At 41.7% G+C, this 27733-nt stretch overlaps 1 protein-coding gene across 3 annotated transcripts in view; it reads left to right on the forward strand.

The window, feature by feature from the left end:
• LOC126548032 (copper-transporting ATPase 2-like) overlaps positions 1-27733 on the forward strand; it is a 118780-nt gene that overhangs the window by 63840 nt on the left and 27207 nt on the right. For 2 of the 3 annotated variants that reach the window (XM_050196106.2, XM_055063537.2), the window contains exons 12-18: positions 2704-2841; positions 5066-5254; positions 12510-12692; positions 15183-15369; positions 16626-16769; positions 22802-22944; positions 27331-27534. In XM_050196106.2, coding sequence (XP_050052063.1) covers positions 2704-2841; positions 5066-5254; positions 12510-12692; positions 15183-15369; positions 16626-16769; positions 22802-22944; positions 27331-27534 — 1188 coding nt within the window. The remainder of the gene's footprint in view (positions 1-2703; positions 2842-5065; positions 5255-12509; positions 12693-15182; positions 15370-16625; positions 16770-22801; positions 22945-27330; positions 27535-27733) is intronic. The other variant, XM_055063536.1, reaches the window with a different exon arrangement.

Raw genomic sequence — 27733 nt, forward strand, 5'->3', positions numbered from 1 at the left:
GGAGACCTATTCGAACACGTCCTCTAGGCAGCAGCTGGTGTTCAACAGGGCTTATGAATTCATAGATAATAAGGGAAAACTGAAATCTGATATTTCTTTACTTTTTGTGCAGGAATCCCAATTGCCAATTCGGCTTATTTAGAAGTGGTATATTTTTTTTTCTTGAATGCATCGGTTTTGCCTTTTCTCTACACGTTGGTTGCTTCCCGGTTTGTTTATTTTGCTTTTATTTTTTGACACGAACCTGCTTTTGCAGCACGTATACACTTTCATGAAAAAGAAAACGGTCACTTTAATTTAGCTTTGGTCCGAACCAAGTTTCTGGCTCGAAATATAGCTTCGTGCACTCTTTTGATGCCGTGTGAGCAATGCCCATGTTTTGAAACATTCCATGCCTATTCCATTGCTTTTCGCGTTTCTTGCGTGGTCAGAGCGGCACTTCGGCCGCATTATCAAGGGGTTTTTGTTATCAATGTGATCAGTCAGCCTTGAGAGACGGATAATAAGTGTGACGTAGAGAGGAAGGAATAGCTGCAAAACGCGAAACCTGCTGTTGGTAGTCCTTCCGTACCATTATCAAGGTGATGTGCTGTCTCTTTGGGTTTGCGACAGGCATGCAGTTGCTTTCAATCAGCTTATTTGAGTGCACTGCTTTATGATGCATGTGGGAGTGCTGTCACATGGTATTTTTCATATTTCATGATGTTTCTTTGTCAGTTTCTTTGCTGGCAAAATTGTGTGCAATTGGTATGTCACTGAAAACACCCTAATTATATGTCATTTGGGGGTGCCTACAAATGTTCCATTGACACTTTGATAATTAGGACAGTACTTCTTGAGTTAGATAAATAATTGCAATACCGAAATAAATCTGAGTAACAAAAAAATTATTGGCGGCTGGAGTAACGCTACTGCTCATGTTTTTTTAAGTCTTGGTGCATGATAGTTGGAGCACCCTGTATAATTCACTCAGTAACTGAAATGAAGCCAAGCCGGATTCACTCGAAACCAGAATCAACAGCTGTCATTCACAGCAGCGCTCAGACTCGCAGAAAATGAAAGAGAGAGAGGGAGAGAGAGGCTGCAGTTTCGCCGGAAAGGCGAAGCAATATTAGTGATAGCGTGATCAGTATTAGTGATGTACACACACATACACACACTTCATTAGTTAATTAATTCACATAAATAGTTAATTAACTAATTAAGCGCATATAAACAATATCCTCAGGAGCACCACATGACGGCAAACACACACACACGCACGCACGCGCGCACACACACACACGCACACACACAGAGAGAGAGAGAGAGACAGTTGATCGGGCCCCAGCCCCTCCCCCCAATCCCAGAAAAATGAAAACTTACTGCTTATTTATGTTGCCACAAAAAGTTGGATCAGTCGTCTTGAAATGCCCTCTACAACATAACGAAACGCGCTTGGCCCTAAAGGGAATATTAAAGATATTGCATAATTGATCTCAGTTAATTAACTAATTAAGTGCATATAAAGAATATCCTAAGGAGCACCACATGACGGCAAACCATATGTCGCTGGTTTCGTCCAGTTGCGGTTGACCACTTCTTTTTAACTTCTCACATTTTTTGAAGTGACATATGGTTTGCCGTCATGTGGCAATCCTTAAAATATTTTTATATTGCGCTTAATTATTTGCTTAATTAGGTACTTGGGTATTGTACCCATTGTACCTATATGTGTGTGTGTGTGTGTGTGTGTGTGTGTGTGTGTGTGTGTGTGTGTGTGTGTGTGTGCGCAGTACCCAAGTAACTGATAGCTAGCAAGATTCTTGTTAAGTAATGTGGTTAGCCTCCTGAGCAGGTGCAGCATTTTCTTTTGGGCAAAATTTGTAAGCGTAAATGTTTGTGTTAAGTTTTCTGATATTTGATATTCGACTCGATATTAGGTTTTTTTTGTCTTGATTCAATTTGATATTCGATTCGAAATTTACTGTTCAGTATTCGTACATCTCTAATTAAAACTCATAAAAAAACGTAGAAATCTAATGCACCCAATGTTTTAGCAAGAAAAATATGCGTGGCACTGTGGCGGAAAGGTTTCATAAAGTGAGCTTCGCCGCAATACATCTGTGTTAGGTAAAGCATACAAACAACGCAAAGACGGTTTTGGTTTCGTATCCGATTATACCCCACAGGCAATTTTCGATGCAATTTTCTTTAAAAAAATATACATATATATATTGGGGGGGGGGGGGGGGGGTGCGCGTTAGAATTGGGTAACTATCGTAATCAGACATTTTGCGCTACGGTTATTGCTTGAAAATCTTCCTAGGGCAGACCAAAAATAGGCGTTTTTGACAGGAGATTTTTTTAGTTACCTGTGTTCAATGCATTCACTGTCCCCTAAGCTCCGCCAGTACAGCCGATGGCACGAAAGGGGTTGCTATTGGACTCAAAATTGGGCCCAGACGCGTGCGTGCTGTCTGGTCAAGTACAAGTTATCTGGCAAAAACCAATTTTAGGATTGAAATAATAAAAGTTTGCGGCCGTAAAAATGCATGGGTGCCGGCGGGGACTTTCGGTCAGAATCGAATTAACCGAAAAAACAAATTAGCCGGAGTTGTATTAACGGAAGTCTACTGTACCTTTTTAGTGGGATAGTTTGGACTTATATTTGTTGGTGCCTTTACTTTACTGGCGTGCTAAGTGAAATTTCATCTGATGCAGGCCCCTATTCAGCAGCTGGCTGACAAAATTGCAGGCTACTTTGTTCCAACTGTGGTTGTCCTCTCAATTCTCACACTGGCCGTGTGGCTTATCCTAGGTTTTATCAGGACAGATCTAGTCTACAACTACTATGGCAAGGTGGGTGGTTATCCATGCTTGATATTTGCTGAACCTTATGATTTCTAAATTAGGTATACTTTATGTTATGGTGAGTGTTGTAATCAAGCCACAGATGAGTACCTCTGTAGTGACACTAATTTTCTTTTATCCCCTTCTGTCATGGCATACAGATTTGTGTACATGACTTATTTTTGCCATTTCTTTTCAGTGGTGGCAAGGAATAAATTCTGAACATTAAGCTTAGGGTAAATGGAACATTCTGCTTTTCTAAAGTACCTCCATTTTACTTCTGAGTGAAATGTATTACTACAGACGACCACTTTGGTGAAGGCACTACCATGTTTGACTGGACAGGACGTTTGACGTTGGACATTTCGGTAGCACTTGCAAAAGAATTATTTTCCTTTTAAGTAATGCTTGCAGCCAATAATTAACTTGTGCATGTAATTCAAGCAGGTGATTCAAATCTTTTGACAACGAAATGTAGCATGTTTGATAATACAATAAATGGATATTTAATTACTCCAAAATTATGATGACTCACTTTAAAATGCACAGAGTCATTTTACCTCCCTAACATGCTTTCAGGGGAGTCACCTGCATCTTGGCAATAAACTATGCAAATTTCACATATTTATTAACAGATGATCATAATTCTTATCTGAAGAGGTTATTCTGTGAAGGCTCAAGAAGCATGAAAAAAAAAACTCTTTTTTTCTCATATAGGACTCTTGTGAAGTTATGTGCAACATTATATTGCACTTGCCTGCTTCAATGATGCCATAGTTGAGGCTACAAGTTTGATTCATGCCGGCAGTGGGCATATTTCAGTGGGAGCAAAATAGAGATACACACAGAGACTTCGATGGGCCTTAATACTAAGTATGATTTTTTTTAAGGCTCAGTAGATCTTATAAAATTTGTATGTGACCAACAGCACCATTCCTCCACTTAGGTAGAACTGCTTGAAGAGGTGTACATCTCTTGCTTGACTAATCATAATCAGAAATAACATAATGAATATTTGCTAATTAATGATGCTAATAATAACTTTAAGGTAAACTTATCAATTGCAGAATTCAAGCCTAGTAGCAATATAGGCATTTATCAGAAGTTGTGAAACTGGCACAATTTTTATATATCTGTCCTCAAAATCTGCCACATTGGTATTCTCCTTTGTTGGGGACGGACACGTTAAAGAACCCCAGGTGGTCAGAATCAATCCGGAGTCCCCCACTACAGCATGCCTCATAATCAGATTGTTGTTTGGCACATAAAACCCAAGAATTTAATTTTTAACTTTGGTGTTCGTGTGTCGGAAGGTGGGGGGGCGGGCACTTTTTAGGAAAGATAGCTGAACTACCAGTGTATTTTGGAGCACTTTTGCGATGTATATCTCAAAACTAGTGCTAGTTTGACATGTATTTATTACTACCTTGCTTCAATTCTGCAATTGCAACATTGCCCTAAAGTGAATAATCTTACAATAATTAGTGAAATATTGTTAATCAATTTATCGAACGTTGTCATTTATTATGACACTATTGGCTACCTCTTTAAGTAGTCCAACTAAAGTGACGAAATAGCAATATCTGCCAGACACACTAAAAAAAATTATAGCTAGAATTGAAGCACTTGTTTGTCAGTAGGTTGGCCTAATTTATTCGAAGCTTTCCGTTAAATGGACTGTAGCCCAAGTGGTTCTTTCTCAGGTAAAGTCTTAAGCAATAATTATAGTTATTGTTATCATTATTATTGTTGCATGTGTTTAAATATTTGCCTGCCTCTGTCTTCAAAGTGATTACTTTGAGTTGATGAACTTTAATTTTTATTCACTACATGCTTAATGTGCATTTGTTTTGATGAAGTAAAAAGCCATTGCATAAATATAATTCAGCCACATCTGTTTTTGGGTTCATGTGCAACTATTTATGTTTTTTCACTACATCCTTTGCTTTTACTTTTGCAGCATTAACTTTACTCCATCGTGCCAAAAGAATACAAGAGGATAAGCCATATTTCACGCAATACTGCCCTCATGTAATTTCCATTATAAAGATCTCGTAATGACTAAAAGTAGTAGTTTTATTAAATTTTGCACCTTAATATACATGAATACTCGTACATATGTGTGGTATTAGGATTGATGTACGAGGTATTCTTTTTGATTTCCATATTTTTTTCTTAATATTGTCCTTATTTTCTTCATAACCAAGGTGCGGAATTTCCTCTTATCTTCTAGGCACAAGACATGTCAGAAAGTGAAGTGGTCATCCAATTTGCATTCCAATGTGCTCTGACAGTGCTGTCAATTGCTTGCCCATGTGCTTTAGGCCTTGCCACACCAACTGCAGTGATGGTAGGAACTGGGGTTGGTGCCACAAACGGCATTCTTATTAAAGGGGCTGAGCCACTGGAAGCCATTTGCAAGGTACTTCCTTTGTGATTTGACTATCGAGTGACTTTGTTTGGTTGCAGCTTTGAGTAGGTTTGGTTAATCCGGCTTTTGCGATGCATTGTGGCGCCATCGTGCGGTGGCCCCGAGAAACAATTTGGCAGGCGCGACGGCATGCTGCGACAGCCGCCCCACGCGACACTTGCGGCCAAACAAGCAGCGTGTGAGAGAAGACCGAAGCAACGTGTACGCGCCATCATATTTTGTCATCGTTAGCTAGCCATCGAGCCCGCTAGTGAATGCTTTGTACCCGGAGGTTTCTTCAGCGTGACGAACGGCTGGAAGAAGAGCTTCGACAACGCTTTGCAAGCTTCTCCTTGGCCTGAAACCACTGCAGCTGTGGCATAAAGTGAATAAGTAATAAAACAGCATGAGTACGCACAAAAACACATGACTCGAATAGGGCATGAGGTGTAGTTCTTAGGGCGAATATCACATTTCAGCATTGCATGCCTTGCTTTATGGTGTGCCATGTGCTAGGCGTACATGCATACACAGGCAGTGGGGATTCCAACAGTATACCAAGTTGCATACATCATTTGCCGACATAAAATGTGTGTACGTCTACAAAAATGGCCAAAAATGGTCAGAATGACCAAAATTGGTGATACTCCGTTTGTGGGGTGCCTGTCTTCCTCTTAGAACGGGCCTCGGTACGAACATAGCAATCGGCCGTGTCCATTTTTTAAAAAACTAGTGCGTGTACACAAACAGTGTCGGTATTGTCACGTAGTACTGATGGCAAAGAACACAGTAGCAATAAGGTGAATGATGAAACTAACTTTTATTGACTGAACCTATACCCACAAAAACAGTTTACACTTAAAGCACGACGACAGCGGCGAACACAGTCGGTGATCGGCGAAATCTGATCAGCGGGTCAAGCACGTCAGCTTTTATACACGAGCCATCGAACGTTCGAGAATAATCGCTGGTGCCTGCGTGTCTTCCAGAAAGTTGTACACCATTTGCATCACGCATACATGCAATCAGATTACACAAGGTTCGGCGATGACAACGGATAGAACGATCGATAACATTTGAGAAACTTCCGATACATGCGGGCGCGTCCCGCGCTGAGCGATAGCATTTGTTTGACGGTGAAGAGCGGTCACCCCAAAAAAGGCCAACAAGTACATGTGTCAGTATGAAGTCCAGATGTCTGGGCAACAGTGAAGGCGCTCCTGAATTGCATCAGTTACACAGTAAGACGCGCCTCTCGACTCCAGAAGATGCCGCACAGGAAAATGAGCCTTAGTACATACCGTGCTATATCCCGATTCACTAAACGAACGTAAAAGCCTTCTGCAAGTAAATATTGCCTTTCTTGGTGCCGACAAGAACGACGAAATGACAACTAGCAACAATTGCTAACTAGCACTATCAGCTACTTAGAGTTACTTAGCTGTTTCTAACATCAGCCCGGCAGTGCAGATGAGCTTGGCTCCGACAGATAACTAAGCCGACATCACGAGCATTCGCTGAGCGTTTATAAAGCTGCAAGTGTGCACGATGTGAAGTTGCGAAATGACGGCATTCTAGCGACGGACGTAGAGACGATAGAAAAAAAAAATATTCGCAACCAGGTCGCACGAGCTCAGAGATCGTTTGTTTCGCTAGCTCAAACATACATTTGCGCCTTCGTCGAGATTAGTCGTACGAGTCAGTAATGACAAAAACAGAGAGGTAAACTGCATATGCCGATACATACCTGCTACAAAGTGCAGCCCTAATCCAAGCTTCACGGCACTGTCGATCGCGCTTTACCGACGGAAATCGGAAAATCCGCATTGCCCTGCTAGAATGGTTACGGCAGGTGCAGCCGTAAACGAGACACAACATTGGCATCGCGCCAAATTTCGATGGCAATAATGTTTGAAAGGCGTTCCGTGCGCGCGGCAGTGAGAATGGCAAAGCTAACAAGTGCGTGAAAGAACTTTATTGGAGTTCTGACGAGGACGCTAACTCGTCGCGCCCCCTTGTAGTCTTACGTTGGGTCTGGCAGGTCTAGCCCACCGACCCGGTCACGGCCACACCGGAAAGCCAGGCTTTGCTTGTCTAGAGCGGGGCTACGCAAACGCGAGTCCCACTCCTCCTTATCTTAGGGTATCTTGACCCACTCTCCCGGAGCATGTGTGCTAGAGTGGAGGTCTGCCCGCCGGACGGGCAGGTGTCGTCACGATATACGTCAAGGTAAACCATGTAGAACGGCAAGACACTGACAAGTGCAGCGCATGCCATGGTCGTACTACTCCACTCACTCGGAGGAGAGAGTTGAGTGCGGCCGTGCGCCTGCCAAATTGCTTCGGTTGTCAGCCGCTAGGGCGCTGCGCATGCGCAGTTCGGCGTCGTAAAAGGCTGATTAAGCCAAGTGGTCAAACATATTAATTGTACTCTTTAGATTAACTGTACTTTCCTATTTCTTTTTTTTAAATGTGCCTTCGTTCTGTAGGATTTACACATGGGTGCTTGGTTGTTGCACTTACTGGATTTTGTTTTCTGGTTGAAAATATCTCTTCCTTCTTTATGATGCCTTCTCTGAAGACACCAAAAGCTCTGAAGTAGCACAACACTGTGTTATGCTACTTTTCGGAGTGTATATCATTAGTGGGTTTGCTGCTTGAGTTGTCAGGCTACGTAGAAGAAAATCCTGGACCGGTAATGGAAGCGATGATTGCAAATGTAATCCAGAACCAGAAAGAGATCCTGTCGAAACTCACTGAGGTTCAGACAAATCAGGCTAGCTCTGAAACGAGAATGCTTGAAATGTAAAATAGACTTCTCACAATTGAACAGAAGCTACAAAGCTTTGATGATACTCAGCTCAAGCTTACAAGCGTTGAAGCGCTTGTTGACAGGTGGGATGAAAGCACGACGAGCCTTGTTAGACAGGTTGATGATTTCGACAACCGTTCTAGAAGAAATAATTTAATAATTAGAGGCATGCAAGAAGGCGCGCAGGAGAACAATGTAGCGCTGATGAAGAAAGTCACTGAAGAAGTTTTTAGAGACATCCTGAAAGTGCAAGTAAGCTCCATTGAAAGAATTCACAGGCTCGGAAAGGAAACACCTGGTAGAAACCGCCCAGTTATCTTTCGGCTAGCGGACTTCAGGAAGAAAGCAAAGATATGAGCAATTGTACGAAGTTTAAAGGTACAGAGATAAGCATTAGCGAAGATTACTCCAAACATGTAGTGGAAATTAGGAAGAAACTGTGGGACTCGTGTGCCGAGGAAAGAAAAGAAGGTCGTAGGGCCAAACTTGTCTTTTATAAACTGAAAATGAATAATATATTGTATGGATGGGATGAGGATAAAAAGGTGAGGTACCAAATTTCGAGGGTAATTGAAACTGGCAACTGACGCCAACAAAGTAGACAGGATGGTTTTAAGATTATAAACATAAATGCGTGGAGCATAATAAACAAAACCGATGCACTGGAAGTTGTGGTCTTGGAACATGAACCTGACGTTATTGTGACGCCGAAGTTATGCCAATTGGTTACAAAGCATTTAGAAGGGATCGAGGAGGAAGAGGTGGAGGAGTAGCCATATTGGTTAAGCAAAGCATATTGTGTACTACCCTCTAACAATCGGATAGTATCGAAGCTGTATGGATTAAAACTAAGCTTGCTGATCGAACAGTTTACATTGGAGGTGTATATATGGCCCCAAATACTTCACCTGATGGAATTAACAGCCTAAGGGAATTTATGGAAAGAAATTTTCGAGAAGGAAACAATATCATTCTCCTTGGCGACCTTAACTTAACGGGAATTAGTTGGAGCTCATACTCACCCGGAGAGGTAGGTGTGGCTAGTTGCGAACAGCTTTTGGACTTGGTGTTCCCTTATGATTTAGAGCAAATTGTAGGAGAACACACCAGACTATGTGATACAACTTCATCTATTTTGGATCTTATTTTAGTGTCGCATGGGTTGGTAGGGCTTTTGATGGACTGCCATGTAGAGGACAGAATATCAGGCCACAAGATTCCAATAGCTACTTTTAGTATGTCTCCATCTCCCTCACTGGGTAACCCAAAGAAAAGAGATTGGCATTTTCAATCTGCAGATGATGCGAGTGTCTTAGACTATCTCGAAAGCTCCTTTGATGAATTTATCTACTTGTATAAATCGGATGTGAGTACTGATGATTTATGGAATTTCTTCTACAGTGTAGTAACTCATTGCATGGATAAATTTGTTCCTAAGAAGAAGAATAAATGCGGAAAGACAAATCCTTGGATGAACCGAAAAATCATCCAGGCAAAACAGAAAATTAAAAGAAAACGGAAAGCATGTTCTCAAAATAGGTATACAAATGACGAAACTTCAATTCTAAAAATGAGGCAGGAATTGAAGCGGCTAATTAAGGAGGCGAAAGACGAATTTTACAATGTAACATTGAAGAAATTCCTCTCAGAAGCACTGGCTAAGTTTTGGCAATATGTAAATCCGCCGAATAAGCAGTGCTGTTCTCATCCCAAAATTAATGATGCTGAAAGGGCTGATCAATTTAATCTTTTCTTTTCGTCGGTTAATAGAAAGGATGATGATGCAGTGCCTAGCGTATGCGAATTCTCTGCCCGCCCTCCCATTTCGAATATTGAGATGAGGAAGGTGTTCTAAACTTTTTGCTCAATATAAATACTAAAAAGAGCCCTGGACCAGATGATATTCCTAATGAATTCTTAGTGAGGTATGCTGAATGGGTGTCTAAGTTCCTTACAAAAATATTTAATTCCTCAGTATTCAATTGTTCTTTCCCTACTGCATGAAAACTAGCGAGAATAGTACCAGTTCATAAAACCAGGAACACTTCAGACATTAGCAATTACCAACCAATTTCCCTCACAAGTACATGCTCTAAACTCCTGGAACACATCATATCCAAACACTTGTCACTATACCTTGAAATGTATAACTTGTTATCCCCTGTGCAGCATGGATTCCGTAAAGGACTATGTACGATCACTCAGTTAATTGAACTGGTTCATGACACTTCACAAACAATATATTCCCGTGGACAGATGGACCTCATTTATTTGGATCTTGCCAAAGCATTCGATAAAGTTTCCCACTCCAAACTTTTGTTCGAAATTAATACTGTGTTTAAGAATCCTAACTTCACAAAGTGGTTTACCTCGTACTTACAGTGCCGTCAGCAGTACGTTCAAATAAACGCGCATAGGTCCAGTCTTCTACCGGTGTTATCTGGAGTACCTCATGGAAGTGTCCTAGGACCTCTTCTATTTCTTATTTTCATTAATGACCTGCCACGTCACATTTCTGTTCCAATAAGACTATTCGCTGATGATGGTGTTGTTTATAATAATACAGAATCTTCCAGTGACCAAATTAAATTGCAATGCAGCCTTGAAAACATTATGAACTGGTGTTCTGACTGGCAAATGGTTATAAATCTAACTAAATCAGTAAGCATGTCTATTGCAAGAAAAAAGAAGATCCTGCAATTTCCTTATACTATACATGACAACAAGCTTAAAAAGGTAGAGGAGCACAAATATTTGGGATTATTATTTAGAAGTGACTTAAGCTGGAATAGACATGTAGAGGAAGTAAGTAAGAAGGCAAGTAATGTGCTTTGGAGCCTAAGGCTAAATTTACACAGAGCAACCTCTGAAGTTAAAAACTTGGCCTATAGAACACTGGTCAGACCAATCATTGAGTACGCAAAGATTGTCTGGGATCCCTACACAGAGAAAAACCGTAAGAAACTGGAAAGGATTCAGAGGTTAGCGTCTTGATTCATCTTCAACAAATATGGTCGACACCCGCCGTGGTTGCTCAGTGGCTATGGTGTTAGGCTGCTGAGCACGAGGTCGTGGGATCGAATCCCGGCCACGGCGGCTGCATTTCGATGGGGGCGAAATGCGAAAACACCCGTGTGCTTAGATTTAGGTGCACGTTAAAGAACCCCAGGTGGTCGAAATTTCCGGAGTCCTCCACTACGGCGTGCCTCATAATCAGAAAGTGGTTTTGGCACGTAAAACCCCATAATTTAATTTTTTTTAAAAATATGGTCGACTTCACTCCCCTTCAAAATTATGTCAGCTTGCAAATCTTTCCAATTTACAATTAAGGACTAAGTATGATAGGCTGAAGTTGCTGTTCCTTGTTATCCATAATGAAATGAAAATTAATAGGACGAACTATGTTGAAATTTCTACTAACGAATCTTCTAGACATTGCCACAGCATGCATATTCACCCTCCTGTAACCCATAATGACACATCTAAATATAGCTTCTTTCCCAGAACAATAAAAGAGTGGAACATGCTTCCCGATTTCGTAGTTCAGTCTGCCTCTTTAAATAATTTTCTCTGTAATTTGCATGCCGTTATTCAGAGAGCACGATGCATTAATCATCTGACTTTGTGAATAATCTGATTTTATGATTTTGTTATTATCTGTGTATGTTGTTCTTATTTTACATACCTCAAGGGGTATTGATTGGTTATTCTGCTTGCTTTATTACGATGTATATGCACTGCAATTTCTTTTTTGTACATTGTATTTAGATGTATTTTACGCCCTTGCCTGAATCAGATGTGTTGACATTGCTTGTTTTATTTTTTTTTCTCCACTCATCTAATGGCCCTAAAGAAAGGGCTGACAGTATCAATAAAGAAAGAAAAAAGAAAGACGCAGAGCTATTATGAACTTTCATGTGCAAGATTGTAGTTCTTTTGCAGATTTGCCTGGTTTGTCAGTGCTGCAGCTATTACAAATGGGCTTTGAGTTGAAAATGTTAATACATACTATAAGCCAATTAAAAGTTTGTTTTTTACCAACATATAGTGTGTTTTTTAATTGACGCATGTAAGTAAAACAACCAGCTCAAACTGACATTGCAATACACTGTAGTGTGTTGCTTGCATCTTCCTTTTCTCCTTTGTCTGCTGGTGCTAAAATGCACTCTTAACAGTTTTGCAGTTTCTCACTTTTTGCAATTATATTAAACTTTCAGAACCAAACATTTAACAAAACAAAGCTGTCTGTGTTTATTCTTAGGCTGGCTTTTTATATCACTGCATGAATTATAATAGTTACAAATTTAAATTAGCATGTTCAGGCTGGTTATTGTTAAGGACTGCTAACAAGCAGAGTGATCACATGTAGCAGGAGGGTGTGTGTTGTGCATATGACAAAATGCATCTGCTAAACTTGCATGCCATTGTTAAGCTCATGCTTGAGTATTCTTCACAGGTGAAGTGCTTTGCATTTGACAAAACTGGCACAATTACAAAGGGAAAACCTGTTTTGGTGTATGCTGGTCTTGTGACACATGTTAAGGCCCTAACACTAAATGCCCTGATGGCCATTGTGGGGACTGCTGAGGCAAGTAGTGAGCACCCAATTGCTAAAGCCATCACGGATTATGCTAAGCAGGTGAGAGACGTTATTTGTCACTTTAGGTGGCACATTTTCTTATTTAGCAAAACGGTGTATTATGTGGCATGAGGTTCCAGAATGCTTGGTATACTAGAATGGTTCTGAAATGCCGCAGTGGAGCTGGGATATTGCAGCAACATTATCTTTAAAGCAACCGGTGATGTTATATTGTTGTTGCCATGAGCTACAGAGGACAAGGAAAACACTTGTAGGGCACATAGAAAATCTAGCACCAGTGCTCCCATAAGTTAAAGCCTCAGTTGATGTGATACACGGTGGCATCACTAGGGGGGTAGGATTGACCCGTGTGCAGCTCGGCAGTGAAGGGGGGGGGAATGACAAATAATTATTTGTCAGAGAAGCAGGAAAGCGCCAGGGCGACTTTCACTAAGTGGGACAGTGGCACTATGCACTGACTACAGAAAACAAAAATGTGAAATTTGTGGGAGGGTGCCCTTAGCAGAGCTTAATGACTTAGTGTGCTTTAACATGTGGAGTTAAAACAAAATGTTTTGCAGATACACCCACTTAGCACTTGTAGCTGGTGCAGAAATACTTCTCCACTGGCGCCGACTGCATTGGCAGATAGAGATTTGTGCTTTAATTTTCTTATGGAAGTTCCGTTAAAATACCCCACGTTCCACCGAGACTGTCGTCTTCTTCGCCCAGTTGCCTGCTGTTTCTGGCTTATCTTCATTTTCCTCTCTTTTCAAGTTTTATTCTTCAAGGTTGTCCACTGCCCTTAGTGCTGTTTACCCTAGTGACGCCACTGGTGATACAGTACAACTGTTTATCTGTGGAAAGATTTCTGCATGTGTAGATCTCTAAATATACCGAAATCTGAAAGATACTAAGATACTGAATTTAAAAAAGTTATATACTGTTACACTGTGGACTTCAATATGGCCTCAAGAAATCTGCTGTGTGTCTCTTACATTTTTTAAAGTGTTGGCCCTGATTTAACACCTTTATTTCAACTAAATACATTAGGCATGAGAAGAGGTACCTTAATTGTAAGCAACAAGTACATGAGTAAGGGGTGGGGGGAGAGGTAGGAAATGGACGTGGAAGGGAGCTTGTCAATCAAAACCTCTCAATTTCTACCCTGCCCTTCTGCCAGGCACATAGCTGACTAAAATTGAATTACCTGATATAAGTAACATTCATGTTTTCATATAAATAATGAGAACTACATTTAGTATGAGATGGCACATACATGCCCCATCTCATTCCCTCTATTGTCAGTGTCTGCTGGTTCTGTATGTATGTGCAGTATCCTACCCACTAGCCCATAGAATTATGTTGGTTGCTTGGAATGTGTCAATATAAAGGAAAACATCCGATTTCACATAAATCGCCATTAGTGATGGGCATGCTTAGTAATGACCTATATTGTTAAGTTCAAATGTTAACTGCATGAAGTTCTGCGAATTCTTTCTCGGGGAATTGAAATTACACTCTAAAAAATTATGCATGGCTCTGCTATCGCAAACACCAGAGACCAGCAGAGCTGGGGGAAAGCCAGTAAAGTAATGCCGAACCGCATACTTAGTCTAACTTTTGCCGGGCTTCCCCCAGCTCTGCTGGTCTCTGGTGTTTGCGATAGCAGAGCCACGCATAATTTTTTTTTCCACTGCGAGAAAGAGGACCGCCGATGCGAGCGCGTGGGTTTTTATCGGAGAGCAATGACGTTACACAACCTGCGTCCCCGCCGCACCGCTCCTTTTCCCCCCGCTAGACTCCACCTACCCTCGCCGCATCGCTATGTCGCACGATGCTACTTTTATACTATGCTTTCACTCTCTCTTAGATCTCTCTCCCCCAGCTCGACGTTCGCGCGTTCGTCGTCGCACGGTACCGCCAAGGGGCACCGCCGAGCCAGCTGTGGACGAAGGCGACGACGAATGCGCGAGCGCCGTGGCTCTCCTTCTCCCCCGCTAGGCTCCACCCACCCTCACTGCGTTGCTATGCTGCACAATGCTATTTTTATACTCTGCTTTCACTCTCTCTCAGCTCTCTCCCCCCAGCTTCGCGATGCTGCGGACATCAAGCGAAACCCAGCGAGGTTCTAACAGCTCCACTGTAAAAAAAGTTTAACCCTTTGAGGCATATTTTGTCTCCAAAAAATAATCATCATTTGCCTTGCTTGAGTTTCCTTTCTTAAAAACTCTGCGAACGCAGCGTTTTCAAGGAAGGACTTTCAAGAATGCTCTGTCACACTGATAACGTACATGCTGTTTGTGATCTGGTAGTACTGGGTGTCCAGTGTTAAAGAAAGAAAAGGCATGCAAGGTAGATGATGGTTATGGTTTGAGGACAAGCTAAGCCCCAAAGGGTGCAAACTTTTTTACAGTGTACATATATTACTACAACCAGCAATATATTACCCCATTGTGCCATGTTGAAATCTAATTTCAGTACCTTAGATGCTGCTTTACATGCTTGATTTAACTTTTCATATTGCTTTCTTTTCCTGGTGTGTAACAGTTATTGCAGACAGAGATTCTTGGAAGCTGTGAAGGCTTTGAGGCAATCTCAGGCTTTGGTCTGTCTTGCAAAGTTGGAAATGTGGCCAGCCTTTTAAAGAATGCACCAAAGTATGCAGATGAACAGGATTCTTATTGTGTAGAAATTCAGTACATTGGAGAAGTGAACCAAGAAGGAAGTGAGCAAGGTGCGTCAAATTTTTTTTCTTTTTCGGACAAGTGCATACTCAGATTTAAATTTCAATGATAGCTTTTCGTCATCTCATTACTAAAAACTTTAGGCATTGTTTTTTCATTGCAGGGGAAATCGAAGCTTACTTATGAATAAGGAGGATGACGGAGTTGAAAGTGAAGTTAAAGACATTTGAAAGTTAATTTTCTTAACTGCGAACAACCCTGGTTGCATCGGCTTGCTAGTCACAGTTAAGCTGAACGTCAGTTATGGCCTACCTTATGTCATGCACAGTTACAAAGAAAAGCTAATTGCATCTATATGTGAAGTTGCTATGGTTAATGCAATAACATTAGTTCACGTAAACTTGAGTAGTTGCAGTAGGCCATAAATAAGCTTAACTGTTATTAACACTTCCATGTAACTGAAGTATGTATGTGCTATTACTTGTACATGAGCTGGAGTCAGTGATAATTGAAAACAGTAAAATAAGTTGTGCTCTGTTCTCCCCTGCCCTCCTCCCTTCTAATGGCCTCAGAGACTTGTGGCATGGTAGCAACTATGTAAGTTTGTTTTCCACTGTTGCTGCTTATACTATTGCACTAGTGTTTCTGGCAGCCTTAAGGTTAATATTTTTGATTCAGCTGCCAAGTGCATGCCCAATTCTGTAGATTCTGTTAAGTAAGACCTCTCCAATTTTTGCTATCATTCTCACACACAATAACCTAATTTAGGAACAGTTAGCATTTTGTAAACCGCGATCTGTGCATAATTTTAAACTGAAATTTAGATCATTGAAAATTAAATACTGTAATTGTTTATCGTTACAGCATTAAGAAACAAAAGTAATGGGAGTATGCTATAGGCTTTAACTTTATCATTCTGATGATCTTTTGACTTTTGCTTTTTACAGCTTGTAAAGGGATTCATTTTGGCCTAGGAATAAACAAATCAGTACGCATATCTGTTTGACTGCTTGGCTATCGTTATGTCAAATTGTGTTAATGTTGTGTTATAATTAATTGCATCAAAGAAGTGGACTCCTGTGTACTCTTTTTGTGGTGTTTTAGTTCTGATTAACCATTTTTGTTGAAATTGTTGCACTCTGTTGAGGTTTGCTACTCAAGGTGGGTAGTATTGGTAACTGAGCCCACATTATTTGTTGATAGATGTCATTATTTAGTTTTAGTCAATAACGCAAATGGGTAAATATAACATTTTAGGTGTGTGTATTCTGTCCTGGCATACATATATAATTTTTGTGCTTTGCAGAAAAATGGGACAATACATATGACGTGCTTGTGGGTAACAGAGAATGGATGCAGAAGAACTCTGTTGAAGTGTCATCTTCTGTTGACAGCTTGATGGCCAATAGAGAAATGCTGGGGCAGACAGTTATTTTGTGTGCCATAAATGGTAAAACTACCTTTCATTTTGTTGTTACACATTAACAGAACTTGTATTTATGCCGCATGGGTTTCATTGTACGGCAAGTGTTATAGTAAGCTGTATGCCTAGTATAAGTTTCGACTCATCATGAGGCACAGGTTTGCAATTCAGGCATTACTTTTTTATTGAAGGTAGGAAATATGTAAATATTAGAATTGTGCACCTTGCACATGTGCTTATAGTCTTATGCTAATGGTCAAATGTTTATCATCATACATCATACAAAACTAAAAATGTTCTACGGCATTGACATGATTACTATGATAAGAAGGTTGTGACAAAATGGTCATTAAGTCTTAGTTAAAAGTATGAGGGCGAATCAGAACGTCTTTGCATCAGTTTTTTTTTTAGCCACATTATGGCTGTAAATTTGAAGGCAACATATCCACTCCTAGCGGTAGACCCTTCTTGGACCATCCTGGCCTTATCTGCGAGTAGCTCCGTAGCACGGCGCTGCTCAGTTATTGAAGGTGGCGGTTGTGCTTCACACGTCTACGATGCATGAGCAAGGAAGTGTGATCCCTTTTCTATGGAGTAAAGGATGAACACCCATTGAAATCCACAGTGAAATGCAGAAAGGTGTCTCACTTTGAGAAGTGGGAGGGGGGGGGGGGGGGTGTTGTGAGTTTGCAAAAGGCTGCGAAAACTTGCATGACAATGAGTGTTCAGGGAGGCCGTGTGCATCACTGGCTGATGACAACATGGCACAGGGGCATTTCAAATTTAGTGCTGCGATGGGACAAATGTCTGAACCAGTGTGGGGTCTATGTGGAAAAATGGTGTAAGGTACATAGAATAGTACATATATTTGTAATTACCTGTATGTACCTTAAATTGGCTAATAAAAATAGGGGCAAATACTTTCTGATTCACCCTCTTACTAAAGGAATTAAGACCTCTTGAATACCGAGTGAAAGAAAAAAAACTATGTGTTTTAAATTTTCCGGGTGTACACTCTGGCATTAATAGGCTTGTGAGCCTGTTTTCGACTCATTATCAGCATTTTGGTAATTGCTGCAATTTTTAAGTTGCCAAGCTGATTTAGCAAGGATGATGTTTAGAGCACTGTAGATTGTACATTATCAGCTTTATGAAGCTCCAGTGACAATATTTGAATGGAACTTGAAGAAAGCTGTCGATATTCATGAAAAATGCCAACAGAGTATCGAAATGTGTCATAATGAAAGACATTATGTAGTTTAAATCCTCTTCTCTCAAATACATTTCCTAATATTTTATTTTTTTATTTTCTTAAAGTGCCCAAGAACAGCTTTATGCCTTAATATTGGTGCACTTGTGTTACACAAAGAACATGAAACTGAAAAACAAAACAGAATATCTCAAACAACAGTGGTTCAAAGTGCAACAAAAAATTGAATTATTCAGAGACAGAAGTCAGATAATAAGCAAATAGTAGAGCTGAATATATCAAGATCATCACGCAAGTTATTTTGTTGTGCTACAAGACGTGTTATAGCGTTAGAGGTGCAAGAGGAATTCACGTAGAAAATGCTAGGATTACGCAGGTTAGGGCGAGGCACGCAGAACGTTACAGCTGACAGTAACCACGGACAGGAGAAGTGGTTGTGAATGAGTTTATACAAAAATAAGTAATCACAGTATTTCCAGCTTATTTCTAGGGGTCTAATATTAAACATGTGCAGTACACACTTGTAGGCATAAAATACACAGCATCCGAGAAATCGATCGTACAGGATACAAATGGAAACGTCGCTGAACACATTCAATTTTTGGAACATTAGTTAAATTAATACAGTTCCATACAACCGAACTAAACTCTAACTTCCAGAGGACAAAAGAAGAATACAAGAGAATAACGCAGTTCACGTTTGTAAACTTTTTAGCCATCTATGATATGAGGCCTAACTTTCTGTAGGATACATTAACGATGCTTGAAACGTGTTCTTCGAAAGTTAGCCGGGAGTCAACCAATATACCTAAGTTGCACGTACAACTCGCTCCTTTCAAAGGAATGTTGTCAAGTGAGTATTCATATAGCAAAGGGTACATTTTGCGATTAAAGGAAACAACAAGTGTCTTAGTTGGATTAATGCGCAATAAATTGGAAGCACACCACTCTGCAACAAAATTAACATCTTCTTGTAATAATTCACAGTCCTGCTCTGATTCTATTGCACGATAAAGCTTAATATAATCAGCGTATAAAAGGAGACGCGAATAATGCAAACATTCTTCAAGGTTATTAACAAAGATATTGAAAAATAATGGGCCTAAGATCGACCTTTGCGGAACACCGAAAATTGATTCATAAGGTAATGAGTGCTTAGCGCCAACGTGAACATAATTTAACCGAGTTGACAGGTAGTCTTTAATAAGCGTGTATAGGCTAGTACTAACGCCGTAACTCAAGAGTTTATGGATAAGAAAATCATGAGAAACAACATCAAATGCTTTTGACAAGTCGAAGTATACGGTGTCTGTCTTCGGTTAGTAACAGTGGGTCCTGCAGCATCAAGAAAAGAAACGAGGTTTGTATCCACAGACCTACCATGAACAAAGCCATGTTGGTATACACTAATCTTATGCTTAAAGAAAAACGACAGATGTGTAAACATAGCTATTTCAAACCTTTTTGCAAATTGACAAGAGTGACATGGGGCGATAATTTTTTACGTTGCTCATGCTGCCACTTTTATGAACTGGCACAACTATTGCATTCTTCCAAGAAGAAAAGACACTTGTACGCAAAGCAAGATTAAAGATGTGCGTAAGGGGAGGAACAAAAATAGAAGAACAGCCTTTGATAAGAAAACTTGGTATGCGGTTGTAAGCAAGAGAATTCTTTGGTTTCAACTTACTTTTGGCCGCCGCAATATCATGTTCTGTAAAACTTGAAATGTTGAAGTGGTCACTGAAGCTACCCTGACAGTCACCAGAGCTAGGAGCATGCGCTGTATTTAGGAAAACTGAGGGAAAATGTTCAGCGGATGCATTGGTGATATTATCTAAGAATGCCACAAGATAATTGATTTATGACGTTAATCTCAGCCCGCTCAGAACTGTAATCTTTTACGTAGGACCAGAAACGTATTGGATCATTTTATGCGCTCTTTGGCAAACTTAACGCATGCATCATTGTCTCTGCACATTACGCATTTTACCTGGCTTTGCAAGACACAATTTTTCGTACTGCTCCGATGATTCTGTTTGCTTGAACTTCCTATGGCACCTTAGCTTTTTACGGATAGACCACGTAATTCCTTGGAAAACCACGTAGGATAGCGAGCAGGACGAAACTCTTTGCAGGGAACGAAGGCTCCCAAAGCACATTTCACATCATCAGTAAGGATGCTAACTGCTTTGTTGATATCTGTGGAATGGTAGAATTCAGACCAGTCGGCATCATTCAAGTAGTGGTAAAGACCTAGATAGTCGCCACCTGGAAAAACAAATGAGCGAACAGGCTCCCTCAACACGTGAATCGCCTCTAGAAAAATTGCCAATTCGAGTGGAACATGCCAATGGTCAACAGCAACCAGGCTGCTAACAGCGACAGAAAAATCAGCAATGCAGAAATTAGCCAAAATCAGATCTAAAACATTGCCAGTGGAATTTGGAATCGTGTTAAACAGCATTAATCCAAGAAATTTGATAAGGAAGAACAGACACATCACAGCGAGGGAATGATGAAGGCATGGATGTCGTGCAAGAAGAATCCTAAACAATAGATGGAACATTGAAATCACCAGCTACCAGGACATTATATTTTGCAACGTCAACAACTTCAACTAAGTTATTCATATGCTCAGAAAACTGCACGTTACTCATGTTAGGACGGAACTAGGCTGCGCAGAGCAACAAATGCTTGCCGCTTTTAACAGGAATTTCAACCCACATAGTCTCTGGTACAATCTCAAGGTCCGCACGCCTTATAACGCTAAGATTGTTCCAGACGGCAATTAGCACACCACCACAGTATTTAACGCGTGCATCATACTCATGGTCACATCTATGAACTGTGTATTCCAGCAGAAAGTAATTCTTGGACAGTGTCATTGCAAAGCCAAGTTTCAGTTAAGCATATAACATGGTATAAACAGGCTAGCATGTTCTCGTAGAAATAGGAGCATTTCATGCGTAGACCACAAACGTTTTGGTAAAAAATGGAGCACTTCATTAACGAGGTTTGAAAAGAAATTACGTTATTTTGTTGCTGGCATCTCTGGATGCATCATGCCTGCTGTAGAAAGGCCTGAAAAGGCAACCCTTTGGCCAAATGTTTACTGAGTTTGATTTTTTCGACGACGTTCTTGTTCACTGTGACACGGAAAGAAGCGTAACTCTCGTGCTTCGCCTTGAGCTTTCGGCAGTCAACATTGTTGCTATCAACAACTTTTTCCAGTTTAGTACAGATTTTCTTGCAAGTCGTTGAAGGGGCCAAGCGTGACACAAAAAGTGAACGCCTTCCCGGCGCTGAAACCAGCGTGCTGGATGAATGAATGAATGAACTTTATTCCCCCTTTAAGAGAGGGGAGGGGGTGGGACGAAGAGAGGGAGGTCTAAGTACTCCAGTCCCAGCAGGCGTCCATCACCACATTATGTAGCTAGACGTCCGTCTACCAGTCGTGGTAGGCCTCAGCTACCTTGGTAGGCATTGGGAGCCCTATACTGTTGCACCGTTGCATCTAGTACACTGGGAGCACTTGTACGTGCTCGATCCCGTGGACATGCATAGCTCGTGCTCTTCGTCAACGATGTTCAAGCACTTGCAGTGGAACCGGCGGCCACAAGGCCCACAGCATCAGAGAAATTGTTGTTGACCGAAGAACGGCTGCGAGCACGAATCATACTTGTCTTTTAAGCCTGTCGTTGCATGTCAGCACAAGAAACGGCTGTACATGCGCAAAGTTGGCAGAATCGGGGAGTGTGGCAAGAACGTGTCCGCACTCATTCAGTGCGCAGCTCTGAATGAGCGCAGAGCATAATCATCAGTTACAGATGGCAGATGCATGCTGAATTTCGGGTGAATGTTGGCAAATTTTTTGAATGTGCACTGAAGCTTTCTCGTGGTTGTGTAAAAGCAGGCCCAGTGAGTGGTTAGTCGCTGAAGAGGGAGGTGATTGTGTGTTCGTTCGCCTCGCGCCCACCGTTTCCCGTTGGTTCAGGCCCGACACTCAGATGGGGAGGCCCCTGCTTTTGGTTCGTTCTGCCAAAGAGCAGGCTGCATTGAAGGAACGTCAGTGGGAGCAGGCCATGCGTCGTGCGTTCGGCCGAAGAACAGGTGGCATTTGATGAACGCCGCCAGGAACTCACTCGAGAAAGGGCTTGTCGTCGATGTGCTGACCTTGCCGTGAGGGAGTGCAAAGCCAAGGCATTACGATAATGAAGGGCGGTCAATTTTTTTATCCGCTATAATGTCTTTAATTCAATTAATAAGTGCACATAATTTCCCCTATGCTGTCCTTAGTGTCTGTTTGTTGGCTTCTTATAATATGATCAGGCAAGTCACAAATATACACGAAAAAAAGTGAAGGACTAACTACACTATTTTATGAGATGTTATGCCACCACAAGCAAGCTGGATGTAAATTGCCTTTACAATGTTTGGAATCTTTACCATTTCACTAGAATATTTAACCTTTTTCAGTCATTGTGCATCATCTAGGTAGGGACAGGTAAGATATTTTCATGGAGCTCTGTTTCATGTGCTTTTCAATCTTGTAATGGCCTCCTGTTTAGCATTCAGTAACTAAGATTGCCTTGTTTCATTAATATGGCAGCATAGTTTTCATTTTATTGTTGTAGTATTGCCAGACTTCAAAGGTGTTGCAGGTTACAGTATTGATTTTTACATGTAATATCTAGTTTGTGCTTTGCCATTTGTCACATACTTTTAACGTGCAACCAGCAATGCATCATAGTTTTCTTAACATATTAGACAATGTTTTAACACCTCTCACATTCTGTACTTTCAGAAATATCATTGTATGAACTGATTGATATATTTTATGGTTCAGGTGTTCTTGCAGGTATACTTGCTGTGTCAGACACACTGAAGCCTGAGTCCAAAGCCACTGTGAGTGAACTAAAAGAGATGGGCTTTAAGGTTGTTCTTCTGACTGGAGACAATAAGCAGACTGCATCAGCCATTGCGCAGCAGGTAGTACTTCCTTATTAATAATTATTTTTGGTTCTTTCACATGCAGAAAACACTTGTTTCATGCTGTGAGCAATCTCCACTGTACATATTTCTGTTTTACAGCAATAGCTGTTATAGGGACAATTGAGCTAGATATGCAGCATCACCGTATGTTGTAACCATAGGTTGCCACAGTTTATATATATATAGTCAAAGTGCCAAGCCTTAATAATTATAATCATCAGTAAGTTGGCTGCAAGTAAAGATCTGTGGATGCAAGGGAAAGTGAGGACTCAGAAACTGGAAGATGGTAAAGAGTGCGGTATAGAAGTGTACAGGGTTTAAGCCGCTGTGGTGTCGGTGTTGCAATATACATGAATACCGGGTGTTCCAGTTAACTTGGACCAAGATTTAAAAAAGAAGCCCAAGAGCCCTAGAGAAATCATACCAGCTGCATAGCAGCCATAGTAGTGTGTACTTACAGGCAGTATTTTTTTCATCAGGAAGTATTAATAAATAATTGCTTTTAATTAGTGAACTATTTAATTGTTGCTTGAATTACAAACATATCAATTACAAAGTTGTAGGGCACCTCAAATATGAGGTGCCTTCGTTATATGAGGAGGGAAAGTCCAGATTGTCCATAACCTCAGTGCCGCGCCCCCCGGTAGCTATGCGATCAACGACTCCTCGCGCAGCTCTATGGGCCGATTCGAGGTATGGCGGGGCGCCCTCAATCTGCCCATGTGTGCGGGGAACCAGATTATCGTGTGCGGCTTGATGACCTTGTCCCGCAGAATCCACAAGACCTGCTCCGAAACGGTGCCCTTGGTGAACGCTCTGACAGCCATCCTCAAGTCGCTGTAGATTGTGGTCCTTCTGTCGTCCAGCAGGGTCAGGGCTATCGCCACCTGCTCCACCACCTTGGCCGACTTCGTTCGAACCGTCATAGAGTTTGTGATTTTCCCATCGTAATCGATGCCCACCGCTACGAACGCCATCCCGTCGGGGTACCTGGCAGCATCAACAAAACAACAATCCCGAGCCCATTCCTGAGCCTCAACCAGGAGAGCCTTGGCCCTAGGTCGTCTCCGACCCACATTATGTTCGGGACGAACATTGCGTGCAATTGGAGCAATGATGATGCGTTTCTGCTGTTCCCAAGGGAGACCACAAAAGCGAGACTCCGGGTTACTCCGGAGACGCCGGAGTAACCCCCCGCTCCCGCAGAATGCTCCTACCCGCTTGGGTGCTCAATACATGCTACATATAATTTTTTTTTTTCAAGTATTAAAGAAAGACGGCTTGAAGGTGCCTTTCTTTAATGCTTGGAAAAGACTTATATGTAGCTGTAAAGTAATCACATGGACTGTCGCATTTGTTTACGTGCGGTGCAGTGATTACTTTACATTATCTGCCGTCCACGATAGGACTAAACTCTCGTAACAACTTTGAGAGTATCACTTTGTTCGTGTGCGGTGGTCGAGGATGTATGCCAAAAAATTGATAGGTCTCTGTAAAGAGTTGGGACTGACAGGCAAGGCACTCCAGCAGTGGATGGATGAGGAGCATAGCAGAGAAAGAGAACGCCGTTCACAAGAGTGTGAGGCTGCCAAAGAGGACCATGCACGAGAGTTAGAGCAGCAAGCTGGAGAATGCCAGTTGTTGGAACTACGGCTGCACATACAAGAATTGCAACAGACAAGTCAAGCAGTCACAGCCGACTCAAGTGATCGGGAAGCGAATAATCAAGCTTTCCGAAGCCCGCACAAATTAATTCCAGCATTCAATGAAACTTGGGATGAGCTCGACGCATACATTCAAAGGTTTGAGCGAGTGGCCAGAGACCAAGGATGGCCTAGTGACAAGTGGGCCCTGTCCCAGAGTTTGTGCTTAATGGGCGAGGCCCTCACTCTCGTCGGGCGCATGTCTGCTGAAGACACGACTGATTTTGCTAAGCTTAAGGCAACATTGCTCCAGAGGTTTCGATTTACGGAAGAGGGCTATTGAATCAAGTTTCAAGAGGTTAAGCCCAACAATGGCAAAACAGGTCGCCAATTTGCAGGCAGGCTGCTTGGATATATTGATCACTGGCAAGGGTTGGCCAAAACTGAAAAGACGTATGACTCCTTGAGTACCCAGGTGGTCTCTGAGCAATTCTTTCGACGATGTGTCCAGAAGCTTGCCATCTTTCTGAAGGAGTGAGGTTGCAAAGATCTTGACAGTTTGGCAGAAACAGCGGATCACTATCTCGAAGTACAAGGTCTGACAAATCTGGCTAGAGATGGAGAAGAAAAAGTGTATGTGGAGAGTGGGACACAAGGTAATGAGCCATCAAATGGTCAAGCGAAGCCCCATTGCTTCATATGCAACAAGCGAGGACACAAGCCATCAGACTGCTGGTCTAGGGCTAGCGGATCTAACGCTGCAATTGGTAGGAAAGAAAAGGAAGAGGAAGACAGGAGCGAACGGGCAGCAGCAGCCAGGAGGGCCGATTGAACGAGGGCCGAGCGACGTTCGTGGAAGGAGTCCCAAGAGGGCTACCTGGGTGTACTGCTTGGCAGCCTCGTGACAGGTCGCGAACCACCGAATTGAGTTCCTGCCCATGTCCTGTGCCTGGCCGGGTCCTGAGATCGTGCAGTTCCTGTGCACTCGGGAGTCTGATGCTTCCGCAGTTCCGGCATCAGAATCTTGAGCCACCAACCAAGCGGCTGTCGCAGCGTTCCCGCCATGGCCTACCCAAGCCACCTCTGACGCATACGGTGTGTCAACGAAAGTTCCTACCACACGTGAGCGACCACTGGTGGGGGGCCGTATGCCGCAGTGCCTGGGCTTTTTGCGTTATTGGGCAACTGAACTCCGTAGTATGCCACATCGTAAGGCTTCATACGCTAGAAGATCATCTGTGCTAGAGAATATTACTTGTTTATGTGTAAGAGAATAGTGTGAATTATATGTCCGCCTGTGCAACCCGTCCCATTACTGCCTTTGAGTCTTTTTTCATCTCATTGCACATCAACAAACGTGACGGTCCACGTGATTACTTTACAGTAGCACGTTTTGAGCAACAGAAAGATGGATCAGGAATTTTTCACCCTGGCCTACAATTTTCTGATTGACAATTTTGCTCTGATTATAATATTTGATAAGTGAACTAATTAATAATAACTAATTATGTAATTGGACAGAATACAAGAAATTGTCTGACTTGCTCCAAGCGATGGCAAACAATGTTACCTTGGTTCTGTCCAGCTACATGGCACTCGTATGTTTTTAAGTGTTAGCACAAGTTACAAAGGTCACCATGTATTAATTAAGAGAAAAGGAGGCACTACAACCAGTTTCACAGCTGGAACCTTCCCTCTGAAGATTTATCCACCAGCCAACTGCTTTACCATGATATTGACTAAATGTGAGAATTAGGAGCACCAATGAGTTATGAAGTGCTCATCATGGGGTGTGTTATGGTGCTTGAAGCCATCGTAAACCAGAACCAAGGCAAAAAAAAAAAAAAATTCAGAATAGTGGCACTAAAGAAATGCAGATGCCTAAATAAACTGAGGGTAAGGAAGTGCAGTACAGGATGCACATGGAGAAAAGGCAAAAGCCATGATTCTCTATATGTGCAGATTGTTCACACATTGCTTTACATGTTTGATACAAGGGATACTACGCTGGACAGAATATTGTCACAGCTAGCTATAACTCGACTGCTTTGCACTTTGGGCAAGACTACAGTGTTTTTTCATTAAAATGCAGTTGTATAGTCTGCACTCGTCTGTGTCTGCTTCCTGTCCTCCCTTTTGTGTTGCTAGTCCCTCACTTGATGTATACGTACTGGCTCAGTTTAGTACCATTTTGAAGTTAAGGTAATTACTGATCAGGTTCATTATAGTTAAACATCCAATAATTTGACTCTGGTTTGTGGGGAATACATATCACTGAAGCACTGACCAGCAAGCCACCAGCCATGGCTGAAGCATTTGCTTTCTATGTTCCCATGATGCCACTGTTGCTGATCTCTGGCACCCTGCAGTCCCACAGCTTATTAGTGTCATTGCTTATTTTGACTTTCTACAAGTGCAAATATACTTTGTCATTGCATTCTATTTTCAACTAATAAATGTGTCCTAAGTTCTAATTAATTTTTCAGGATGCTGTTGGGTGCTGGTAGTTGATCATACTAGGAATGAATTTTCATTTAAAATATTCACAATATATGTCAAACTGAATATATTTAAATGAATCTTAAATTAGTAATTAATGTGTTAATATTAGCGTTCAAAAAGCAGGTGGTGAAAAATCATTTTATGTTCGCTTTTCCAATTGTGTTCTGCTGATGCACACAAAAGCAGCAACCTTCGAGAAACACTTGTACCTGACATAAAGTGTTCCTGTATGTTGCAGGTTGGCATTGATGAAGTGTTTGCTCAAGTTTTGCCCTCACACAAAGCAGAGAAAATCCAAGACCTGCAGAATAAAGGTTTCAAAGTCGCCATGGTTGGGGATGGCATCAATGACTCACCTGCCTTAGTTAAGGCTGATGTTGGCATCGCCCTCTCAGATGGCACAGATGTGGCAATTGAAGCTGCAGACTTGGTCTTGATTCGGGTAAGAAGTGTGAAAACTGATGTTTATGCTTTCTGGTCTCTGCATGCATTGATTCTACCTAATACAGCTGCTTGCATTTTACGCTTTCCTGATACTTTAGAAAAAGTCACAGTTTCACCCAAAAGGTGATGCATTGACAGTGTCACGGTCTCAGGGTGGTAAACGCGATGCAAGGAATGCTTGAGTTAGGAAAAGCCTT

This window comes from Dermacentor andersoni, chromosome 1 (genome assembly GCF_023375885.2).
Source record: "Dermacentor andersoni chromosome 1, qqDerAnde1_hic_scaffold, whole genome shotgun sequence".
NCBI lineage: Eukaryota > Metazoa > Arthropoda > Arachnida > Ixodida > Ixodidae > Dermacentor > Dermacentor andersoni.